The 20,397-nt window shown below is 37.5% G+C and overlaps 3 protein-coding genes across 4 annotated transcripts; 1 reads left to right on the top strand and 2 right to left on the bottom strand.

The window, feature by feature from the left end:
- Positions 1–521: 521 nt before the first annotated feature.
- On the bottom strand, positions 522–4,755 carry LOC149398223 (THO complex subunit 7B-like). Of its 2 annotated transcripts, none has more exons than XM_089614071.1 (3): positions 4,598–4,755; positions 3,719–4,482; positions 522–629 (listed from the first exon to the last, which is right to left on the bottom strand). In XM_089614071.1, the coding sequence occupies exon 2, from the start codon at positions 4,438–4,440 to the stop codon at positions 3,736–3,738; it is 705 nt and encodes a 234-aa protein (XP_089470197.1). In that variant the 5' UTR covers positions 4,441–4,482; positions 4,598–4,755; the 3' UTR covers positions 522–629; positions 3,719–3,735. The 2 variants fall into 2 exon arrangements, with proteins under 2 accessions (XP_089470197.1, XP_089470198.1); XM_089614072.1 differs by having other exon boundaries at positions 522–615.
- Positions 4,756–13,842: 9,087 nt separating this feature from the next.
- On the top strand, positions 13,843–15,882 carry LOC149398222 (uncharacterized). The gene is made up of 2 exons (XM_089615594.1): positions 13,843–14,097; positions 14,923–15,882. The coding sequence occupies exons 1-2, from the start codon at positions 13,860–13,862 to the stop codon at positions 15,729–15,731; spliced, it is 1,047 nt and encodes a 348-aa protein (XP_089471720.1). The 5' UTR covers positions 13,843–13,859; the 3' UTR covers positions 15,732–15,882.
- A 45-nt stretch (positions 15,883–15,927) lies between these two features.
- Positions 15,928–18,899, bottom strand: LOC149398221 (Ribosomal protein S10p/S20e family protein). Its single transcript, XM_089615595.1, has 3 exons — positions 18,594–18,899; positions 16,965–17,018; positions 15,928–16,588 (listed from the first exon to the last, which is right to left on the bottom strand). The coding sequence occupies exons 1-3, from the start codon at positions 18,816–18,818 to the stop codon at positions 16,277–16,279; spliced, it is 591 nt and encodes a 196-aa protein (XP_089471721.1). The 5' UTR covers positions 18,819–18,899; the 3' UTR covers positions 15,928–16,276.
- Positions 18,900–20,397: the final 1,498 nt, after the last annotated feature.

Raw genomic sequence — 20,397 nt, 5'->3', positions numbered from 1 at the left:
ATGAGTAAGACTACATATTGGCACAGTTTAAACTGTATTTGAGGGCATTTAGCCTTGCCTCGTATTTGTTTAAATAAATAAAAAACAAATTCATGTCAAAGTTTTTGGGATGGCCGTCCGGTCATAATGTACTGTCCTGCTTCAAACCCAGTCACAAACAGTAGTTTTGAATTACAGTTTAAGACAGATGATAAATTCTGTTTTTATTGTTTTAATTTTTTTTAGTATTCAATCATACTGATTGAGCTCGAACTTATCAATTGTTGACATTCTCGTACTAAGGCTTGGAATATTTTTGTTCTTAATGGTATTGATAGTAACCTTTTTTTCACTAGTACCTGGTACAGAGATAAGTCAAGTAATACCGAAAGAACCTCATGTATGTTTATCACGAGACCCCATTTCAAAGCGTCATAACATTTACATACAAAATTCTAAATCAGAGACACAACAAATAGTTCTTTTGTGGTCTGACTTTGAACCGATTGTAACCAAACAAGTCGCAGAATATACCGAGAAAGTTCAGTCTTTAATCCCGGGGCACTATGGTCTTTTTGTGCTCTTCATCGTCAGAGAAGTGACATCCCAATGACTTGTAGCCCAATTTGAGGATACCTAAGCAAGCAAAGCTGTTCATTTTCACTCTCTCATTAGAACTTCAAAATTAATTCACCGCAGGTTTAAAAACTATGTGATGAATAAATTAAAGAACTAGTACAATAAAAAGCAAAGACAGAATACGAAATTGAATTCAGATTAAGTAAAAGAATTTTGGGTTATCAAGACATTCATACCAAGTTCACTGACAACAAAAACAGAAAACCAAAGTACTTATGTTCCTAATGTTTCAAACAAATAATCTCTTTTACGACGATGAAAAAAAAGGGCGTAAATCGCAAATAAGAACACCATGACCGCAAAGCTAAATTAGAAGAAAAATATAGCCATTTTCGAATTACGAAGATGCTCTTAGCAAAAAAAAAAAAAAAAAAAAAAGGAAAGGAAAAATAATCAATAGCCATGGCGTCGTATCTCCAACCAAACCGTACCGTGCACTGTCTATTCTAAGTATAGCACGAGAATAATCTTAATTCATTCAAGGTTTACTCACTCATCAGGACTTCAAACTATTCTAAGTTGTCATTTGTTTCTGTTTTTGTTTGAAAGATTGTAAGCAAGGGGAGAGTGAGAATATCAATCTAACAAACTATCTCCCAAAGACTATTCACTGTTTTGTTTGAGTATCAGCAGATAATTGTTTCTTCAGATTTTCTGATTCCATCAGAAACATGGCTACATAGGCGATTGAATAAAAAAAATACGCTTTCAAGGTATGGACGTCAATTAAAATAAAAAGGGAAAAGAAAGCTTTTACTATGAAAAAGCAAGATACAAGCTAAAGGGCACTAGGCCAATCTCTAGAAAGGGAAGCTAGGCTATAGGACCGAAACTCGGGCTCAAGGGTAGCAAGCCAAAAACCAATATTGCGGAAAAGACTATCCTATCGAAGCAGGGAGGGGCATCATCGAAAATACACTTATTCCGGAGCTTCCAAATAGCCCAGCAGGCTGCGAGAAAAGCAACCTTGACAGCTGAGCGAACCTTCGAACTTCTTCCAGAGGAACCAAACCAGAGGCTGAAGGCAGAGAGGGGACAATCGGCAGGAGGCAGAACATCGACGGGAAGGCATGCATGCGAACAGGAGGCTCCAAACTTTGGAAGCAAAAGAGCAAGACCGAAACAAATGATCTCTGTTGTCGGCGGCTCGGTCACATAAAGGGCAGCAAGACGGGCAACCGGAGATCGAAGGAAAACGGCGCTGAAGAACATCGTCGGTGCTGAGCTTGTTCGAGACGAGGAGCCAACCGAAGAACTGCACTTTAGAAGGTACTTAAGCTTTCCAGATCAGATCGACAAAGGGCCAAGTCGAAGGGAGGGAGACCGCAGACAAACTTCCCGTCATAGACTTCACCGAGAAACCCTCCGTGTCGTCTAACCAAACCCGACGATCGACCATGCCGCTCCAGATCTTGATATCTCCCAGCTTCGCCAAGAGAGCGGAGACCTCGTCAATTTCTCCCAAGGACAGGTCCCTAGAGAGTTTGAGGTCCCAAAAGACTCGACCGATTTCAGAAGGGTCCGGGGAAGTAAAAAAACCGGTCTTTTCGTTCTTTTTGGGACAGATCCTCGCCAAGCCCGGAAACTTATCCTCGAGAGGACTCTGTCAAAAAGCCACGAGTCCTTCCAAAAGCGAACGATCGAGCCGTCGTGTACCTTCCAGCTCACCCGGGAGAAGAAAAAGTTGCTGATCGAAATGACCGACTTCCAGGGCCTACGGAAAGTGGAGGCGGGGGCGAGGTCAGGGTCGAAATCATTGGCCCGAACTCTGTGGATGGCCATAATCGTCTTGTGCCACAAAGAGTCGGCCTCTTTCGGGAATCGCCACAGCCATTTCGCAAGGAGACTAATGTTTCTATCTTCGATCCCGTCCCAGAGGAAGTCCCAGAGCCTTTTATCCTTCGGGAGGCAGCAAGTGGCCCAAGCGACCGAGTGGACCCCTTTAGCATCCTCGAACCTGTCCCAGAGGAAGTCTCTCATGGATTTCTCGATGTTGTCGCAAATACCTTTCGGCATTTTAAAAACCGACAGTAAGTGATTCGGAATAGCCGAGAGAACGGCCTTAACGAGAACCAGTTTCCCACCTTTCGAGAGGAAACTCCGCTGCCATCCGGAAAGCCGTTTGGAAAATTTGGCGAGGACCGGATCCCAAAAAACCTTAGAACGGGGATTTCCTCCAAGAGGGGCGCCAAGATACGTGATCGGCCAGGACTCTTGTTTGCATCCGAAGCTGTCCGCCAGGTCCGCGACGGTAGAAGGGGTATTGATGACGAGAAAAGAGCTTTTGGCTAGGTTTACCTTCAAACCGGAAGCGTCACAGAAGTTCTTCACCGTAGAGTGAAGACGAGACCAGTTTTCCGGGTTTTTCTCGCCGAAAAAGAGAATGTCGTCCGCAAATTGGAGATGAGAGATGGCCAAAAGATCCTCACCGAAGAGGAATGGAGTGAACGATCCGGAGGCGCAGTCGCGCGTAATCATCCGAGAGAGCACATCCGCGACGAAAGTGAAGAGAAAAGGAGACAGCGGATCTCCTTGACGAAGACCTCTCAAGGTATGGACGTCTTCATACAAACAAATAAAATAAAACCAAATAAACAAGGCAATTGCGGCCAAAAATATTCATTTACTTCCTTTCGCAGTGTTACAAAGCTCTCATCTAAATTTTCAGCTGTGTATTATCCTATCCGGCTGTAACCCTTAATTCAATTATATAGCTCTTATCAATTTAAAGACAATAGTATAGCCACTTGAAACTAACCGAGTAGCAAAATAGCCGAAGCTTCAATTTTTCAGTACAATAGCTTTCGATTTTTTTTACAGTAAAATAGGCCAGAGTTTGAGACTAAATATAAATTTTTCGACACTCTCAATAATTTTTAGGCACTGTATAGTGTATACATTGTAATTCATTGACAGAGACACACGAGCATTTCTGTAAATTTGGGCAATTTCACACATATTTAGACGAATTTTGGCCATCTTACAAAGTGTTATTATTTCAATTGAATAAATAGCTACAAGCTTCTCAAAATCAAATTACACACCAAGACAATCAATGCAGAAAAAAAAAAGCTTATAAAAAAAAAAAAAAAAAACTTACAGTTTAAAAGACAGAGACTAATCGACAGCCATGGGATCGGAACCTCCAACATACTCAGCCCCGTTCTTTCCGTGGTCCTCCACCGTGCCCTGAAGCTCGTCCACCACGTGCAGCAGCAACGCGAACTGCTTCCGGCGGAGGTCGAGCGTCCTCGCCGCGGCGGCGTCCTCGGCGTCGAGAGCGGCGATGTCGCTCTCGAGCTCGGCTATGGCCCGCTGAGTCCGTCCCCGCGGAGGCTGAGCCGCGATGAGCTTCCTCACGGACTCGCACTCCTCTTTGTGCCTCCTCTCGGCCCGGCTCTCCTCGAGCTGGGCCTTGAGCCCGTCGATCTCCGACCGGGCCCGCGAAATCCGGGCCTCGATCTCCCCGTTGAGGTCGTCGAAGTGGACCTTCTCGCGGAGGTTCGCCTCCACGACCGCCTTGCTCTTCAGCAGAGGGATCTCGAACGTCGAGAGCTCCTGGAGAAACGCCTTCGCGAGCCTCGATTCGGTCCCGCTCTCGTTCTCTTCGTTCTCGATCTCGGCGAAGAAGGAACCGAACTTCTTCTGGAGCTTCTTGAACGGCGGGTCGCCGCGGGTCGTGGTGGCGCGGGTCAGGAGGCGGTGTTTTATGATGATTTCGTCGTCGGCCGCGCTCGAGCCGAAGGCGTAGCTCGGGCCGGATCCGGTCATGGATTCTACTCCGGCCCGGCCGCCGACTTTTCTTCCTTTTGTGGCTATCATGATTTCTTTATTACAGATTATTCGATTGTCTCCACTATATAACTGAAAACAACGAAGTAATGAAATTACTTGAAAAATGAATCAACACAAAATTCCAAAAAAAAAAAAAAAGACCACAAATCAGTGTTAGAAGTTCCTCGAGGAGCTTAAGACGCACCTTATTGTCTCTGTTAGCTCGCGTTAGTTCGGGAAAATTGAGTAATCTGGGGAATTTGTGAGTTAGGGATTAGGGTTTCTCATTTCTCCAATACGCGAGTTAAACTCACTTGGAGGGGAAGATCGGAAATTTGGGTGGGAAACGGAAGACTACTTCGCTTAGTTTATTTGGGCCCGAACTTCAATCTCACGTGCCTATCACATGTTTTTTTTTTTTTTAAATCCTTGGATCGCCTTACCGTTATCGTGACACAAGGTTCAAAATATCGATACCGATACCCATACCGAGGTTCTGATTTTACGGATATATCGAGTATCGACGGATATATCGACGGATATTCTATAACAATTTAAATACCGACTACCAATTATATCGGTGATATATCGATGATATATCGGTTACCAACGGATATATCGGCAAAAATCCTATAACAAATACATATTATGTATATATCATTTAATGATATATATATAACAACTATATTTTAAATAGTAAATATTAAAATTAAAGTTAATAATATATAATATGTTAGTGTAGAATAGATATAATTGTGTTGGTGTAGAATATATATAATTCATTGTGGTTTATTAAAATTGCACTGATAGGGATGTTGCATTATTGTTTTATTATTATTATTTTATCAAAATGCACTATTGCTTACATGCATGGATATTAATGTATTATTTAAGACTTAAGAGTATTAAATTACAAAAAAAAAAAAAAAAAAAAAAAAAAAGCTGCCTAAAAGAAATAGTGTGGTGTTGGGAAACAATTGTCCCACATCGTTTGTGAAACAAAGCATTTAACAAAGAAAACTCTATATAAACCCAAAAAACGTAAGTTTATTCAACAAGCTGCTGCTCATTTGGTCTTTACAGGCTATGGGCTGGTATATTTTGGACCATTTCGGCCCGAAATAAGTTAAAAAATTTTAAAAAATTATTTTGACCGGTAATTTACGCATCTAGCGATATTTAGGCTGTTATAGCCATTTTAATATCGCTCCTCTCAGTTTTCCGATATATCGCCGATATATCGCGAGATATCGGCGATATTTTAAACATTGTCGTGACATCAATTTTGGAGGATACCGCTTATCGGAGGGGAAACCGAAGGAGATTCAGACAAAAAAGGGAAACCAATATCGATAGAAAACCGTTTACCGTAGAGGAAATCGACAAAAATGTAGGAAACCGATGGATTTTCAGATAAATATTTTGCAATAATAAACATGATTTTCATAGTTCAAACTTCAAACAAAGGTTCATACCAAACATAAACTGAGTTCTTAAACAAAAAGTATCATAAGTAGAGTCTAAATTTATCACAACACGTATGACAAAATGCACTAATTATAAGTACAGTGTCTCGGGAGTTGATGTCTGCGTGGCCTAGATATGTGGCGTGATTGATCATGCACCATCATGTTATACGGGTACCACGTCATGGAAGTAGAATATGTGTTCATCCACGTACGGAAGTGATAATCGTAGGACTCTTGACTAAGACTAATGGGCAGTGAGTGCGGAGGATAACCGTCCTCCCAACGTGTGAAAGGGGTTTGACCGTACACATTGTACGACTCTTGTGTATCTTCCACTGCGATTACGGATATTACGGGGACGGGGACGGAGACGGAGAAATAAAGGTAGGATGAGTAAGATTAGTTCTCGTAAGGGTCGTATGATGTCGTTAACAGTGGATAACCAATTTCAAAGCTGTCGGGTTTAATAGAGAACACTCCAAATTCTGAAGTCAACCTATCTACGTCATTACTACCCGACATTGAGATCGCATCGTTCATACCTCTTTGGTTCCCACCTTGATTTCTTCCACTTTCCGGAGCAAAAAAGAACGGATTGAATGGATCATCCTCGTGTTGTTCCCGGCCGCCCTGGTATTGAGACCCGCCACCCTGGTGTTGAGATCCTCCGACCCTGGATTGCTCCCCGCCCGCGTATTGAGACCCGCCCCCGTGTGGTGACCCGCTACCCCCGTGTGACGAGCCGCCACTTCTATATTGATGGCCTCTACGACCAACAGCATCTGCCACACACAATCATTAGAACAATAAATATTGATACAAGAAAGTCGAGAGTAAGTTGAGTGATTACCGCTATCACTAGAATTATGATCACGAGTATCAACTCCGACCTCTTCACTCAAAACTTGTTCGACGTTTATTCCTTCCGTCCGAGCATGAGATTCCGTCAAAGGATCGGGCATGTTGTCAGCACCATCCACGTGGACCGGATCGATCCAACAGTAAAGCTCATCATCTCCATCATTATCTACACCTGACCTATCGAAAGCCCCTTCAACGATATCAAGAGGATCGAGAGGTTCCATTTTGTCTGCATACCTCGCTCTTTTGTCTTGTCCACGTTCGCCAAGTGGTTCTTCACACGAGTGATTCCACCACCTCAATGATGTGCCCGCAAAACTTGCATTTGTGTGCATGTGGTCGTCCTTTGACGAGGTCGCAATACTTGTATGTCGGATCGGACGCCATACCTCATAATAATAATTATTTTAATTCCACATATTCACAAATCACCATAACAATCATCAAATTCATTTCAATTCAACATAACCATCACAATAATTATCAAATTCATAACACAAAATCAATTCTACAATATCATCACAATAATCATCAATATCAAATCATGACAATAATCAAATCATCTCGGAATTAATTAAAATTCAATAATATCATCACAATTATCATCATTTCATAAGAAAAATTTGAAGGAAAAAAAAAATAAACGAAACCCTCGGATGATACCTCTCGGGTTTCTCTGGATCTGGACAAATTTTGCTTGCGCTTAGCGGAACCAGATTCGACGAAATTCGCGGGATCTGGACGAGATTTGAGCAAATGAAGAAGAGAAAAAAAGGGTTTCTGTCGGGACGGGTTCCGCTGATTTCAAACTCGGGAGGATATGGTTTCGGGAAAAGAAGACCAAATTCTTTATAAAAAAAAGGGACCCGGTCCAGGGGATTCCGGACCGGTTTGACCGAGATTCGACGGTCGGGTTAAGTTCACGGTTTCGGTTTTTGCACATCCCATCCCGGTCCCCTCCGGTTCGCTGAAACCCGTCCGGAACCCCCGGAAAGGCAAGCCTTGCTTGTAACAATGATTTTGAAAAAATTATCTTTAGCAATGACCTTTGAAGTTTAATTCCATCCTAATAATATAATTTCAGAAATACTACTTTTCACGTGGCTAATATATTATTTTACCTTAAATATGAAGTCGAAAAATTTCATTTCATCTAAAACATTTGTCAAAGTCTTAGTTTCGAGCTTCTTTTCTCAAAGTGACAGTCTCAATTAATGGCGGAGACAGAAATTGCACTTAAGAAAACAATGTTGTCAATGGTGCCCACAAGAAGAGTTGTAGTCTCTATTTATATACATTTGATGTAATATAGTCTTACGAAGACTCTTGCTTGTAACTACTTATTTATTAATAAAAGTTGAAACGTTCATTCATTCTTCCTTGTCTGTTTGAAGCTTTATGATAATCTATAGTCTATAGTTATTAAACAAACCTAAAAACACATGAAGAGACAAATGTAGATTTGCATGAACAAACTCTTCATGGTTTGCTTAAAACTGCACATTCACAATCTAAGGATCAAATGACTATTGATCTCAGTACGATTGTTAGGAGAATCTATGATGTCTGGTTATGGGACATTGAGAGTTGGAGACTCTATAGTTCTTCTAGGTATCTTATGAAGATACTGAATTGACCAGAGGACTTCTAGAGACAGAATAAGAATAAACCATTTAACCTCTTATGTCTCGAAGTCACTGCGTATGAATTGCATCATGCTTACCTCAATCCTGAAATGAGACATGTCATTTCATAGCTTACGTATTCTCATTTGAGAAAGTCAGAGTTCGGATTCACTATGTGATTCTGAACAGGACCTATTGGTGAAGTACTAAGTTATGAAGATGTCATGAGTAACTTTGTGAAGATCTCATAGATATGTAATTCATGTACAAGATTGCTGAAATAAAATGTATATCACATCATGCTTTGTTCCTTGGAATGTGAATAAATGAACTGGTCAGTGTCCAAATTGATTCATGACTTTTTTTGGATGAATCAATGTGACTTGTTAGCTTCTCATCAATACGTTATTTCTAACTTATTCACAAGTGACAAAGGAGTTGCAGAAATAACAGCTATAAAGGTACAATGGTAATTTTGTAAATCCCGACTAGCTGATGATATTCATGAATGGTAAACATAGATAATATTCAGTGGATCCACTCATCACAATTAAGTTGAATTCTTGAGTAGAAAATAAATTCATTTGAACCGAGAGATTCTCAGTATCAACTCTTTAGTGGAGTCAGTTGGCATTAAGCTAAACTTGGAAAAGGTTTGTGAACTTTTGAGTCCAAGTATGTTAGCTCAAGCTTTGTTCATTTTGGATCCATGAGGTCACTGTCACAAATCATATCGAGTAGGAATAGTTAAACTAGAAGCTAAGTCAAAACAAGAACGAGACAAGTTTTACGAAAATTGTCTAAAGGGTATTTTTGTCTTTTTGGACATAGGATGAAATGAATGTCAATAAATAAGTTTTTTGAATTAATATACTCGGCCATAACAATGTATTTCGGCCTTGAGGATTAATTTCATTTCATAGAATTTTATTGAAAATTCTTAATGGGCTTTTCTTATGTTGTCATGAACAAATGAAGAAATATCTAGAAGAACCTTCTAGAAGCCTTCTACACGTCCAAATGGAGAGAAAGAGAGACCAATTTTGTGCATTGATGTATGAAAATACTTGCGAAAAGAAAAAGAGGAAACAAATTTCCTCTAAGAGGAAATGAATATGGGCGGCCAAACAAGTCAAGGGAGAAGCAAAATAAAAGAGGAAACAAATCCAAGGAGTCATGAAGACTCTCTTGACCGTGTGACTCTAAGGAAATAAGGGTAATATTTGCTCATGAATATGTGATATTCTATAGAAGAGGAAACTACCTTGTTGAAGGTGATTCCTCTCCTATAAATAGAGCCTTCATTCCTCTCATTTTATTCATTCCAAAGTTTTAGAGATTGAGAGCTTCTCTCTCTAGCTTGGCCGCCCAACTACCTTTCTCTCTCTAAATTCTTTTCGTTTTTGTTTTGGCACCTAGGTCCACATTTGACCTAGTGTTTTAGCTCTTCGACTCTTAGACTTGTTCTTGAGTCGTCGTGTTTAAAAGTACCCACACACTAATTCCTTTCTTTCTCGAGTGATTCTTGTGATAGAAACTTTTGTGGTTACTCGACTTTCCCGAAGAACGAAGAAAGACGAGCTGCGTGGAGAGACGAACGTTTCAACCTTCCTAAGGCTTCTCAACGTTCAAGCTTCACAAAGGTTAGTAAACGAGTAATGCTCTTTAGTAGTTTTAATTTAAATATAAACATGTGTTTGCTCTTTGTCTAGTTTAGTAAAATCGTTTTACTTGTTTAAAATAAAATTTTTAATTTCCGCCGCTTGCTCGAAGCGTTAAATATTTTCTAACCCTAGATCAATTCCAACAAACAAAGTTATAAAAAAAAACAGCCACTACAAATTTTAAAAAATCAAATAATTTTAGATTATATATAAAAATTGGTAAAATTTTAAAGTAAAAATTAGGGCCGGCTAAACAACTAGCCAAAACAACACCCCTACTTTAAAATTATAGCCCAACTATTAACATATTTAGGAAAATAGCCAATTTATCATGACAACATTCCAATATTCCAATAGTACCCTTAGGTTAATATTATTAACTATCGTAGTAAATAATATCGTCCATAACAAAAAAAATTAGTAAATCTAATTAACAATAACAAAAACAACAGTAAATCTTATTTGCCGTAACAAGAACGATAGTAAATCTTATTTACCGCAACACGAACAATAGTAAATCTTATTTACCGTAACAAGAGCAAAAGTAAATCTTATTTACCGTAACAAGAACGACAGTAAATATTATTTACCGTAACAGAGAAAGTATCAGAGATGAGAATTAGTTAATCTAACAGTAAATACGATTTACTAATTATTTCCGTGAACAATCGAGGACAGTAAATCCGACAATAAATCATATTAACCATTGAGTAAATCTTATTAACCGATGAGCTGCTCTGGGTGGAACAACTGGCGGTAAGCGCCAGTCCTGACCTCGTCAATCACGGTGGGCTCGAGATCGACAAACACCGCCCACGGCACGTGCTTCCCTGAGCCAGTCTCGCTGAAGAACATGTTGAACGCATCGTCTCCTCCGCCCACAGTCTTGTCACTCGACATTTGGCCATCAAGCTGAACAAGTTCATCAAAATCAGATGTTAGACTTCGCAGATCCAAACACCATACAAATGCTAATAACCACATACATAGCATAAGGTAACCTACATGCCAACTCGCTGAAAGATCTAAGGATACAGCCGCATATTATATGCACCCTAGTTGCAGACTAATGGTCTAGTACACATCAAATTAAATGTAGATATAACAGATCTATGGTAATTAGATGTATCTATATGAACTACAAACCAACTCACTACAAGATCTGAAGCTAGTCTCGTATTCTAGACAATTGTAGATGTTATTGATTATCGTTAGTAAATTAGCTCAAGATATCGACGAATGCGAGTTATAATTCAGATCCGAGATCATTACAACATGATAAACACACGAAAAACCAAACTCATAGTGACTCAGTAACAGATCGGGATTACAATTCAACATATCTGAGGTTCGGCGTTCGAATTTTGAGTAAGAAAAAATGAGATCGAAAACGAAATCCGCAGATCAAACAAATCCAGACCAGTAACACTACAAATCTGAACAAACATATAAATCTGAACAAATATTATTGGTAAATCTCACCGGAGCCGTCGCCTCCGCCGATATCCGCCGGCGCGCGGTCGAAATTTTGTTGCGGCGGCGACGGAGCCACGATGTTGGCGCGGCAGAGGGGACAATTCGTATGCGATCGGAGCTAGGCGTCGATGCACGCCACGTGGAAGGCGTGGCTGCACTTCAGAAGCATCCGTACGGTCTCTCCATCGCGAAATTCGCTCAGGCAGACGGAACAGTCCGTTCTGTCGATCAAGCCCTCGCTCCTCCGGTGCTTCGCGACGGCGATGGAGTTTATGATCGATTGCTGAAGCCCAGCGGCGGCGATCATCTAGATTGGGTGGACGTGCCGGTGCTCCGCCGCCGACAGACCGTCCTCTTCGGCGGCGATTTCGTCGGATCTCTCATGATCTCCAGCGAGATCGGGCGGAGAAAAAATAGAGAAAAAATGGAGGCTGTTTAGAAAAGGGCATTTTTGGTACTCTGTGTAATATTGGCTATTTAGCTAAATAAACTAATAGATTGGCTACTATTTTAATATCCCTCTAGCCACGGGCTACTTATTAACAAATCTCTAAAAATTATAAGTTAAGACATTTATCCCCTGATCCTCATGCAGCTCCGCGACTAGTCTTGAGGACCTTAGTGATTGTCTTGCGGTCGACTTCTGAGTTCGATTAATTTCGTCAATAATTTATGAGCAAAAAATTGTCGAGTATAAAGTTTGTGAGAACTTTAATCATGTAGAGTTTTAAATTTCGGAAGTTAGTTGTAGTATTTGAAATTCTTATGAAAAATTCTAATTTCTTTATTTTCCCCATGATATATGCTTTTGGCAGTGAAAATCACACTTTGCTATAGCATCAAACAAATAGAAGGGATAATATTATTCTAAATTTTGTAATAAATAATTAAACTTAGAAGACCAGGTGAGAAAGTATGGATACCATGTTTATTATTTTAATTTCTATACAATAATATATATATATATATATATATATTTATTATAGACATGTTATTTTTAAATTCAAGAAACTATATACATATTTCGTATTCGGATAAATATACATATTCCACATATATTCTCTTATTTTCTATTTTTCTCGAATTTTCTCTATTCTATCTCATATTGTTAAGATCTAAAGCCAGACACTATCAAACTCGAGCGAATGGATTGAAAATCATCGAAGACCATGGAATTTCATCTTACATAATCTATCTTTATGATTAAATTTGATGAAATTCAATGGTACAATCGAGTTTTTTCGAAAACATTTATGAATACTTATGAAAATTTCGATGACATACTTTTTTCAACTTTTTTTTTTTTTTTTTTTTTTTTTTTTTAAATTTTTCTTACAATGGATACAATTGAAGTTTGTCAAAATACATGAAAGTAATTGAGAAAAAATTATGAGATGTTACCATAGAGCTTCATTGTGAATTCTTAAATTTCTTTTATTGTTATTGCAATAAAATACGACATAATTTGATGAACTATGGTACATATAGATTAAATGCTACCGTTTTTTTTTCTGTGTTTTTTTTTTTTGCATCTTCTCGAAAAATCTTAAACATACATAAAATTAATTATCGAAAAACTTGAAAAATACTTATGACGTGTGTAAATTGAAACAAGCAAGCTATATACCTGTGTAAATATCATCATTTAAAATAAAATAAAAAATTAGAACTGAATTTCAGCTATTTATCAAGAGATACCCACTATATTAGTCAAACTTTGAATGAACCAAATGCCAAAAAATTATGTTTAATCCCTGTAACGAGACATGAAATATCATGTGGCGTTAATGAGTGACAACACTCTCGAAGCAACTTCTCTGTCAATCCTTCAAGGGCAATACAAACACTATTATATGGCCAGTGGTGGTGAGAAATTTTCTGGGGGATATTGATTATTAGTTAACTGGAAAAAAAAATTAACTGAAACGAGTAGCGTAAATTAGGATTGAGACAGTAAGATAAGAATTTAAAGAGCTATTTTTTTTTAATTAACACATCATTGTTAATTCCCACCCTGCTGCACACATGCATGTGATCAATATTCAATACAATATCACTATTTGTAGAGTTGACTTGTTTAGAAGTTAGAACCAACCCATGAAGAGTTTTTCCTTTGGTATTACTTCACTGGAACAACGCCGGTTTCATTTGTCAAATTGACATTAAAATGTACTTATAAAACACAAACCAATGCATTGACTGAGATTAAAAATCTCCCCAAGAATTGTTGGATCCAATTGTATACCATGCATGTTGCACTTAATTAATCCCAAAAAAAAAAAAAAAAAAAATTAGCATTATTAGTCTATAAAAGAGAACAAACAATGTACTATTAGCAAAAACCATATTGTTCATATCTCAAATTAAGAGTCATGGAACGGGTTAGAGGAGATTCTGGCAATGGTGTTTTGGTTTTAGTTGTGGCTTTATTGTTTGTACTGAGTTTGGTACAAGCACAGAATTTTGTGACATGCTTTAATCAAAAAAGTCGTTGCTTCGCGAAGAAGATACCGTGCCCTAGTCAATGCCCGTCGACCTTTCCAAATGCCACAAGTCCTAAAGTTTGCCATCTCAATTGCCTCTCTCCGGTTTGCGCCGCCGAGTGCCGTAGTAAGAGGCTTTTTCCCTTCATATTTTATTTATTTATTTATAATTAGTGTGTTAATTTAAGAATAGTTTAGTTATATATTTCTTGTGTTTAGCTATATTTCTCTTATAATGTAATAATATGCAACGACGTATTTTATATTTATTTTTTTAATTTGTTTTATGACTACCTTCAACTTGCATTTAGGATTTTTTTTCTTCTTCAAAAAGTATGATTAAAAGGAAGGGTTTTTTTTTTTTTCGTTATCCATTAGCAAGACTTTAATATTTTTACTTTTATGACTACAAATGTCATGATAAACTCCATTTAATGACAAATATGTCATGGAAAAATTGTATTTAATAACCATAATCATCAAAGTAAAATAAAAACTTAATTAGAATGCTGAGAAAAACCTTCTAGTTAGTCGTATTTTTTAAATAATCCCCTTAGAATTTTCCTAAGCTTACCATATACGTTAACCTATATACTAGACTAATATTTTATACCTGATCGTCATAAAGATTCTTTTGAATATCCATCAATGGTTAATGTTACAAAAGTTGATCAATTTTCAGTGTATATAACAATGAATACAACTTTGAATAATAAAAATGGTAGCAATTTTATAATTTAAAAAATAATCATTATATTCTTTTAGCCAAACTCAGATTCCTAATTTACTATTTTCAGTATAGTAAAAATTAATGATTTTTTTTTTTCTTTATAAGCTTTTATTGTTTAGTCCCCCATTAAACATTCATAATTATTCATACTATATTTCTCGAGAAGATGAATCATTTCACCGGTTTAACATGATTTTCCGGGCTCCACCCTTGTAAACACAGATAGGAAACCCAATTGCAATGGTCCGGGATCAGCTTGCTTGGACCCACGCTTCATCGGCGGAGACGGCATAGTTTTCTACTTCCACGGCAAGAGGGACGAGCACTTCGCCCTCGTCTCCGACCGAAACCTCCATATCAACGCTCGCTTCATTGGCCTCCGGCCCCAAGGCCGGACCCGAGACTTCACCTGGATCCAAGCCCTAGGCATCCTCTTCGCCGGCTCGAAAAACTTCACCCTAGAAGCCAAACGCGCCTCTTCTTGGGACGACGACACCGACCTCCTCAAGCTCTCATTTGGCGGCCGGGAGATCTCTCTCCCGGAGACCCTCTCGTCGTCTTGGGAGTGTGGAGAAACAGGGTTCAAAGTCGAAAGGATTTCGAACAAAAATAGCGTGTCGATTTCGATTCCCGGAGAGGTGGAGATCTCGGTGAATGTTGTCCCGATTACGAAAGAGGACGACAGGGTTCACTCTTACCGGATCCCCGAGGATAATTGCTTTGCCCATCTAGAGGTCCAGTTCAGGTTTTTGGGTCTTTCTTCACGGGTCGAAGGGGTTTTGGGGAGGACTTATAACCCGGATTTTGAGAATCCGGCAAAACCAGGGGTGGCGATGCCGATTATGGGGGGTGAGGATAGGTATTGGACCCCATCGCTTTTGTCATCGAATTGCAGGTTTTGTAAATTCTCTAATGATTACAAGAGCTTGGATGAGGAAGAGAAAGTGGAAGGGATATTGGGGAAGGGATATGAGGTGTTGGATTGTAGAAGGAATGGGCTTGGAGGGAATGGGTTGGTTTGTAAGAAGTGAAACTTGGAGGGAAATGTTTGTATTTCTTCTTTAGAAACTCTGAACAATGCAAGGGTTTGCTTTTCTTCTTTTTAGGTTACCACTTTAGCAAAGAAAGCGAGCTTATCATGTATCACAATTCTAACTATTCACAAGGAAATGGCAAATGACGTGGTCTGAAGTTCATATTTTAGGTATAGTTGTAAATTCATGCGACTTAAATATACAAAAATACTGCTATTAAAACATGGCTGACAACATTGTGCATCCTAAAATATTGATACAAATCTCTTACATATGTTCATTTCATAATAAAGAAAATATACCAAAAATAAAAATAAACAGACAAAACTCGAGACTATCGCACTCGCTTGGAAAAAGTTAGCCTTACTAAGCAAAGTAGGAACCATTGGAAAAAGATTGAACTGCTTTGTACAAAACTTGTTCCGCTTTTACTCAACAAGAAATGTTCAAAGATAATGCTTTTTTTAACCTAAACAAACATAAGATAAGAGTAAAAAAAAATTACCCATATAACTTTTTCTTCTTCTTCTTCTTCTTCTTCTTTATAGCTTGACCTCAACGTCGACCCCGGCGGGAAGGTCGAGTTGCATCAGAGAGTCGATGGTTTGGGCGGTCGGGTAGAGAATATCGATGAGTCTTTGGTGGGTCCGGATCTCGAAGTGGAATCTAGCGTCCTTGTGGACGTGGGGCGATTTGAGGACACAGTAGAGCCTCCTTTTCGTGGGGAGCGGAACGGGACCCATGGTCTTGGCGTTGGTGTTCTTAGCGGCGTCCAATATCTGCTTGCACGAGTCCTCTATCAATGGAACCCAGTAAGACCTCAGCTTTATCCTGATCTTCTGCTTCGGCGCCGCCTGTAAAACCACAATATTCTTTTAATTTCCTACATATTTTCAGGTTGACCAAGCTCATGATATACTCTTAGGCTACATTTGGAACTCGGAACATGTCGCGAGGAAAAAAATATTTTTCTTGTTTTGTTTGGGTTGCTAAGTATTTTATGGAGGTTGATGTTAAAAAATAATAAATAAAAGAGCGCGGTTTTGATTTTTCTTAGAAAATGAGGAAAAATCAAAACCCATGTGTATTTTTTTTTTTCGCTTATTGATTTCGAATTTTTGTATGACTTACAGACGCAATAAGGAATTTTTATTTTCACTCATTTTTTTTCCAACTATTTTAAGTAAAATCCAGGTTCGAAACATAGCATTGAAGAGTTAGGGAAATAACCTTGTTGGCATCACCAATGTTGAGTGAAGTACTTGGAAGATCAGAACCTTCAACCTGAAAAACACGCAAGAAAAAATTAAACACAAGGCTTTTAGAAAAAAGAAAAAAAAAATTGCCATTTTAGATGTTCTCTGAATTCTTAGTAGAATGTTCTAAGGTATGTGCACAGAATAAGATATTTGAATTTGAGCAAATTTCTTTACGTAATCTATTTAAGAGATACACAGTTACTTCTATCGCACACATCATCTAATCAAAGATGAACCACCTTCCAAAAAAAACATTTCTCAAACATTCTCAATGACAAACGACATCTTATTTTCTAAATGGAACATAACATACATTTGAATTGATACTATATACCAAACTAAAACCATTTTCCGATATTAAATACAAATACGCTTGACCAATCAAGTAGATTAACCCCATAGAGCATCACATATTTTAAGAGAGCGCATTTTTCTTCTCTTTATTATTTATTTTTTTTTTTTTTGAGAAACTACCAAATAGAGCATCCCATTATCAACACCTAAGACAGCATTCGACTTGTGTGCATTTTGGATACGAAAATTTAAAAAGAAAAAAGACAAACTCATAAGCAAAAGGCTAATAATCAAAGACAATCTACAATTTTAGCCAGCTGTTTCCGCTTCCTTGTCCTAAACCGCCAAGATGATTTGCAGTTAAAAACACGACGAACAATCAGAACCCGGACTCGTTTTTTTTTTTTTTTTTTTTTTTTGGCCTCAAATTAACTAAATAAACCCTCAAAGGGATTGCATTCACTCAACCAATAGGCAATCAATCAGTGTCTATGAATAATAGGAGTGGAGTAATCTAGATAGACAAAATTAGATTAGGAAAAAATTCGGGTAGTGAAATGAGAATCGAAATGAAAAGAAAGTGAGGGCTATTGGGAACTAGTCATGAGAGCACACGGAATCAGTTCAGAAACATGATGGAGAAAGAGTGAAGCAAACAAGATTCGATGCAGCAGTGAAGAAAAATTCGTAGAAACACTAAATTCACTGATCCAGTTTCCAAATAAACAATACTTCAAAATCAATCAAACACTAAACTCCTGTTAGTTTTCATTCACATCCAATGTGGGTTTCCTAACAATAAGGACAAAATGCATTTTATCATCGACTATGAATCCCTAAACATCATCGGAATTCTACCATTCGCTACAGAAATCCTAACAGCACTACATTGTGTCAACAAAATTTTACTTGTTTTTAGCACACTAAGAAATCAAAACAGAATTGCATTTCCTCATAAGCCAATCAAAGAAATAAGAGTCCCAAACTAAGTACTGACTTTTAATACACTAAGAAGTCCAAACATCAGTGCATTTTATCAACAACCAATCAAAGAATAAGAATCCCAAATTTAGCACTTGCTTTTAGGACACTAACGAATCCAAACAGCACTGCATTTCCTCAACAGCCAAAGAAAGAAATAAGAAAACTAAAAATCAGTACTTGTTTTCAACACACTAAGTAAAATTAAACAGCATTTGCACTTCCTCAACAACAACCAACCAGCGAAAGAAATAACAATCCTAAACTCGTTTTCAACCGACGAACCCGAATTCCAAAGGTTTTCTCAGAGGAAACAGAAACAAACCTCAACGGCGTCGGATTCAGGAGATTCCAAAGTCTCTGGAGTCGGCTCCAACACTTCCGGGGCGGCGTAAACCCTAGTTGACGGCGGCGAAAAGGGTCTCAGGGCTTTGAGCTTCGAGGAAGAGTTGGAGAGTGGCAGAGAGAAAGTTGAGAGCTTGGACTTCGAAGAGGAATTGGAGAAAGAGAGCGAAGGAATTAAGGTAGCGGAGACTGAAGAAAGTGCCATTGATGAAGAAGATAACGTTTTTGAGTTCCGATGCTCTCTCTCTCTCTATTAATCGTGTTTTCTTGCAATGGCCTCTCTTTTAGGATTATCCATAAGAAAATAAAATAACGATAATAATAGGGTATGAAATCACATGAATACCCTTAGTTGTGGATGCACAATAACAATAGATATTTGCATAAGATTAAATTGAAAAAAAAATTCAATCCGGTTAGAATTGTCTTTAAATCATATATAAAAAAAAAACATGAAATCATATCAAATACCCTCAATTAAAATGGTAAGCTTAATTATTTAAGTATTAGAGATATACCCAATTCATGCCTGCCTTGTATTAGTTTGAGATATTGTTATTAACTTTTAAATAATTAAGTTAGAATTTTAACATAAAAAGTTTAAACAGGTCATATGTCTAATTAAAAAAATTATATTTAAATCAGGGCCATATACATGCTCTACCAAGATATAATCGGTCAGTCGACCGTTAATTTTCAGAATTTAAAAATATATTAACACTAACTATAATTTACGAAAAATTAAGAATAAACAAAACTTAATTTATCTTAATAAAAATTAATTGAGTAACTAAGATTCTCATCAATCTTTTATAAATTTAAAATAATTATTCATTATGGTGATGTGTCATTATTTGAACTTTTTTAGCATTCTATTTATACCCTTTGAGTCTTATGGTTATTTACAAATTATTATCGAATATTTACAATTATTAATGTCTTTTGGCTTTGTTAATAAAATCTCGTGGCTATTTATTTAAAATTTATCAAATGGGCTATATGGCAAAACTTGAGTTTTTATATGGTTATATATCTAGAGGGCCCTTTTAAAATGGCGGTAAAAATACTTAATGTTTACTAATTATGTCACTTATATACTCTTGATTAAAAATGAAAGAAATTTTTTTTAAGATATAAAAATGAAGACAAAAATTTTGAAAATAGATTACTCTGATAATATTGATTACGAAGTTTTTTGTCTTGATATTTTTAATCGTTTCGAAAGTTTTGTTTTTATTTTTCTAGTGATTTCGAAGTTTTTGCCTTCATTTTTCTAGTGATTTAAAAAAAATTAAAAGGGTATTTTGGACGTTTTACCTACCTAAAAGTTTGATTTTCCTAAAGTGTTTAACATGGAGTTTGATTTTCAAATGTGAGGTAACATTGAAATATGTTTCTCGAATTTGCAAAAAAAAACGTGTAATAGTATTGAAAAAGAAACGTGCGCGTAGCAAAATGCTTTAAAAAAAAGGTTTACTTTACGATGGTGAATACATTAAAGAGACAAACAATTAGTCTTTTCCCAGGTTCACTTTACCATTACTGTTATCGTACCGATACTTCAATTTAGGGAGTAAATCGTTTACCGGATGAGAAACCCAGGGGTATTCAGACAAAAAAAAAAAATGAAATCGGTATTGTCAAGAAACCGCATACTGTAGAAGAAACCGGTAAAAACTGTAGAAAACCGAGGGGTATTCAGACAATTATTTTGCAAAAATAAACATATTTTTCATATTTTGCAAAAATAAACATACTTTTCATAGTTCATCATACTTTAAAAG

Source organism: Urtica dioica, chromosome 5 (assembly GCF_054948205.1).
Source record: "Urtica dioica subsp. dioica isolate 48M chromosome 5, U.dioica_male_clone48M_v1_H2, whole genome shotgun sequence".
NCBI lineage: Eukaryota > Viridiplantae > Streptophyta > Magnoliopsida > Rosales > Urticaceae > Urtica > Urtica dioica.
The sequence above is the reverse complement of the archived record's forward strand: the minus strand, read 5'-3'. Positions and strand labels throughout refer to the sequence as shown.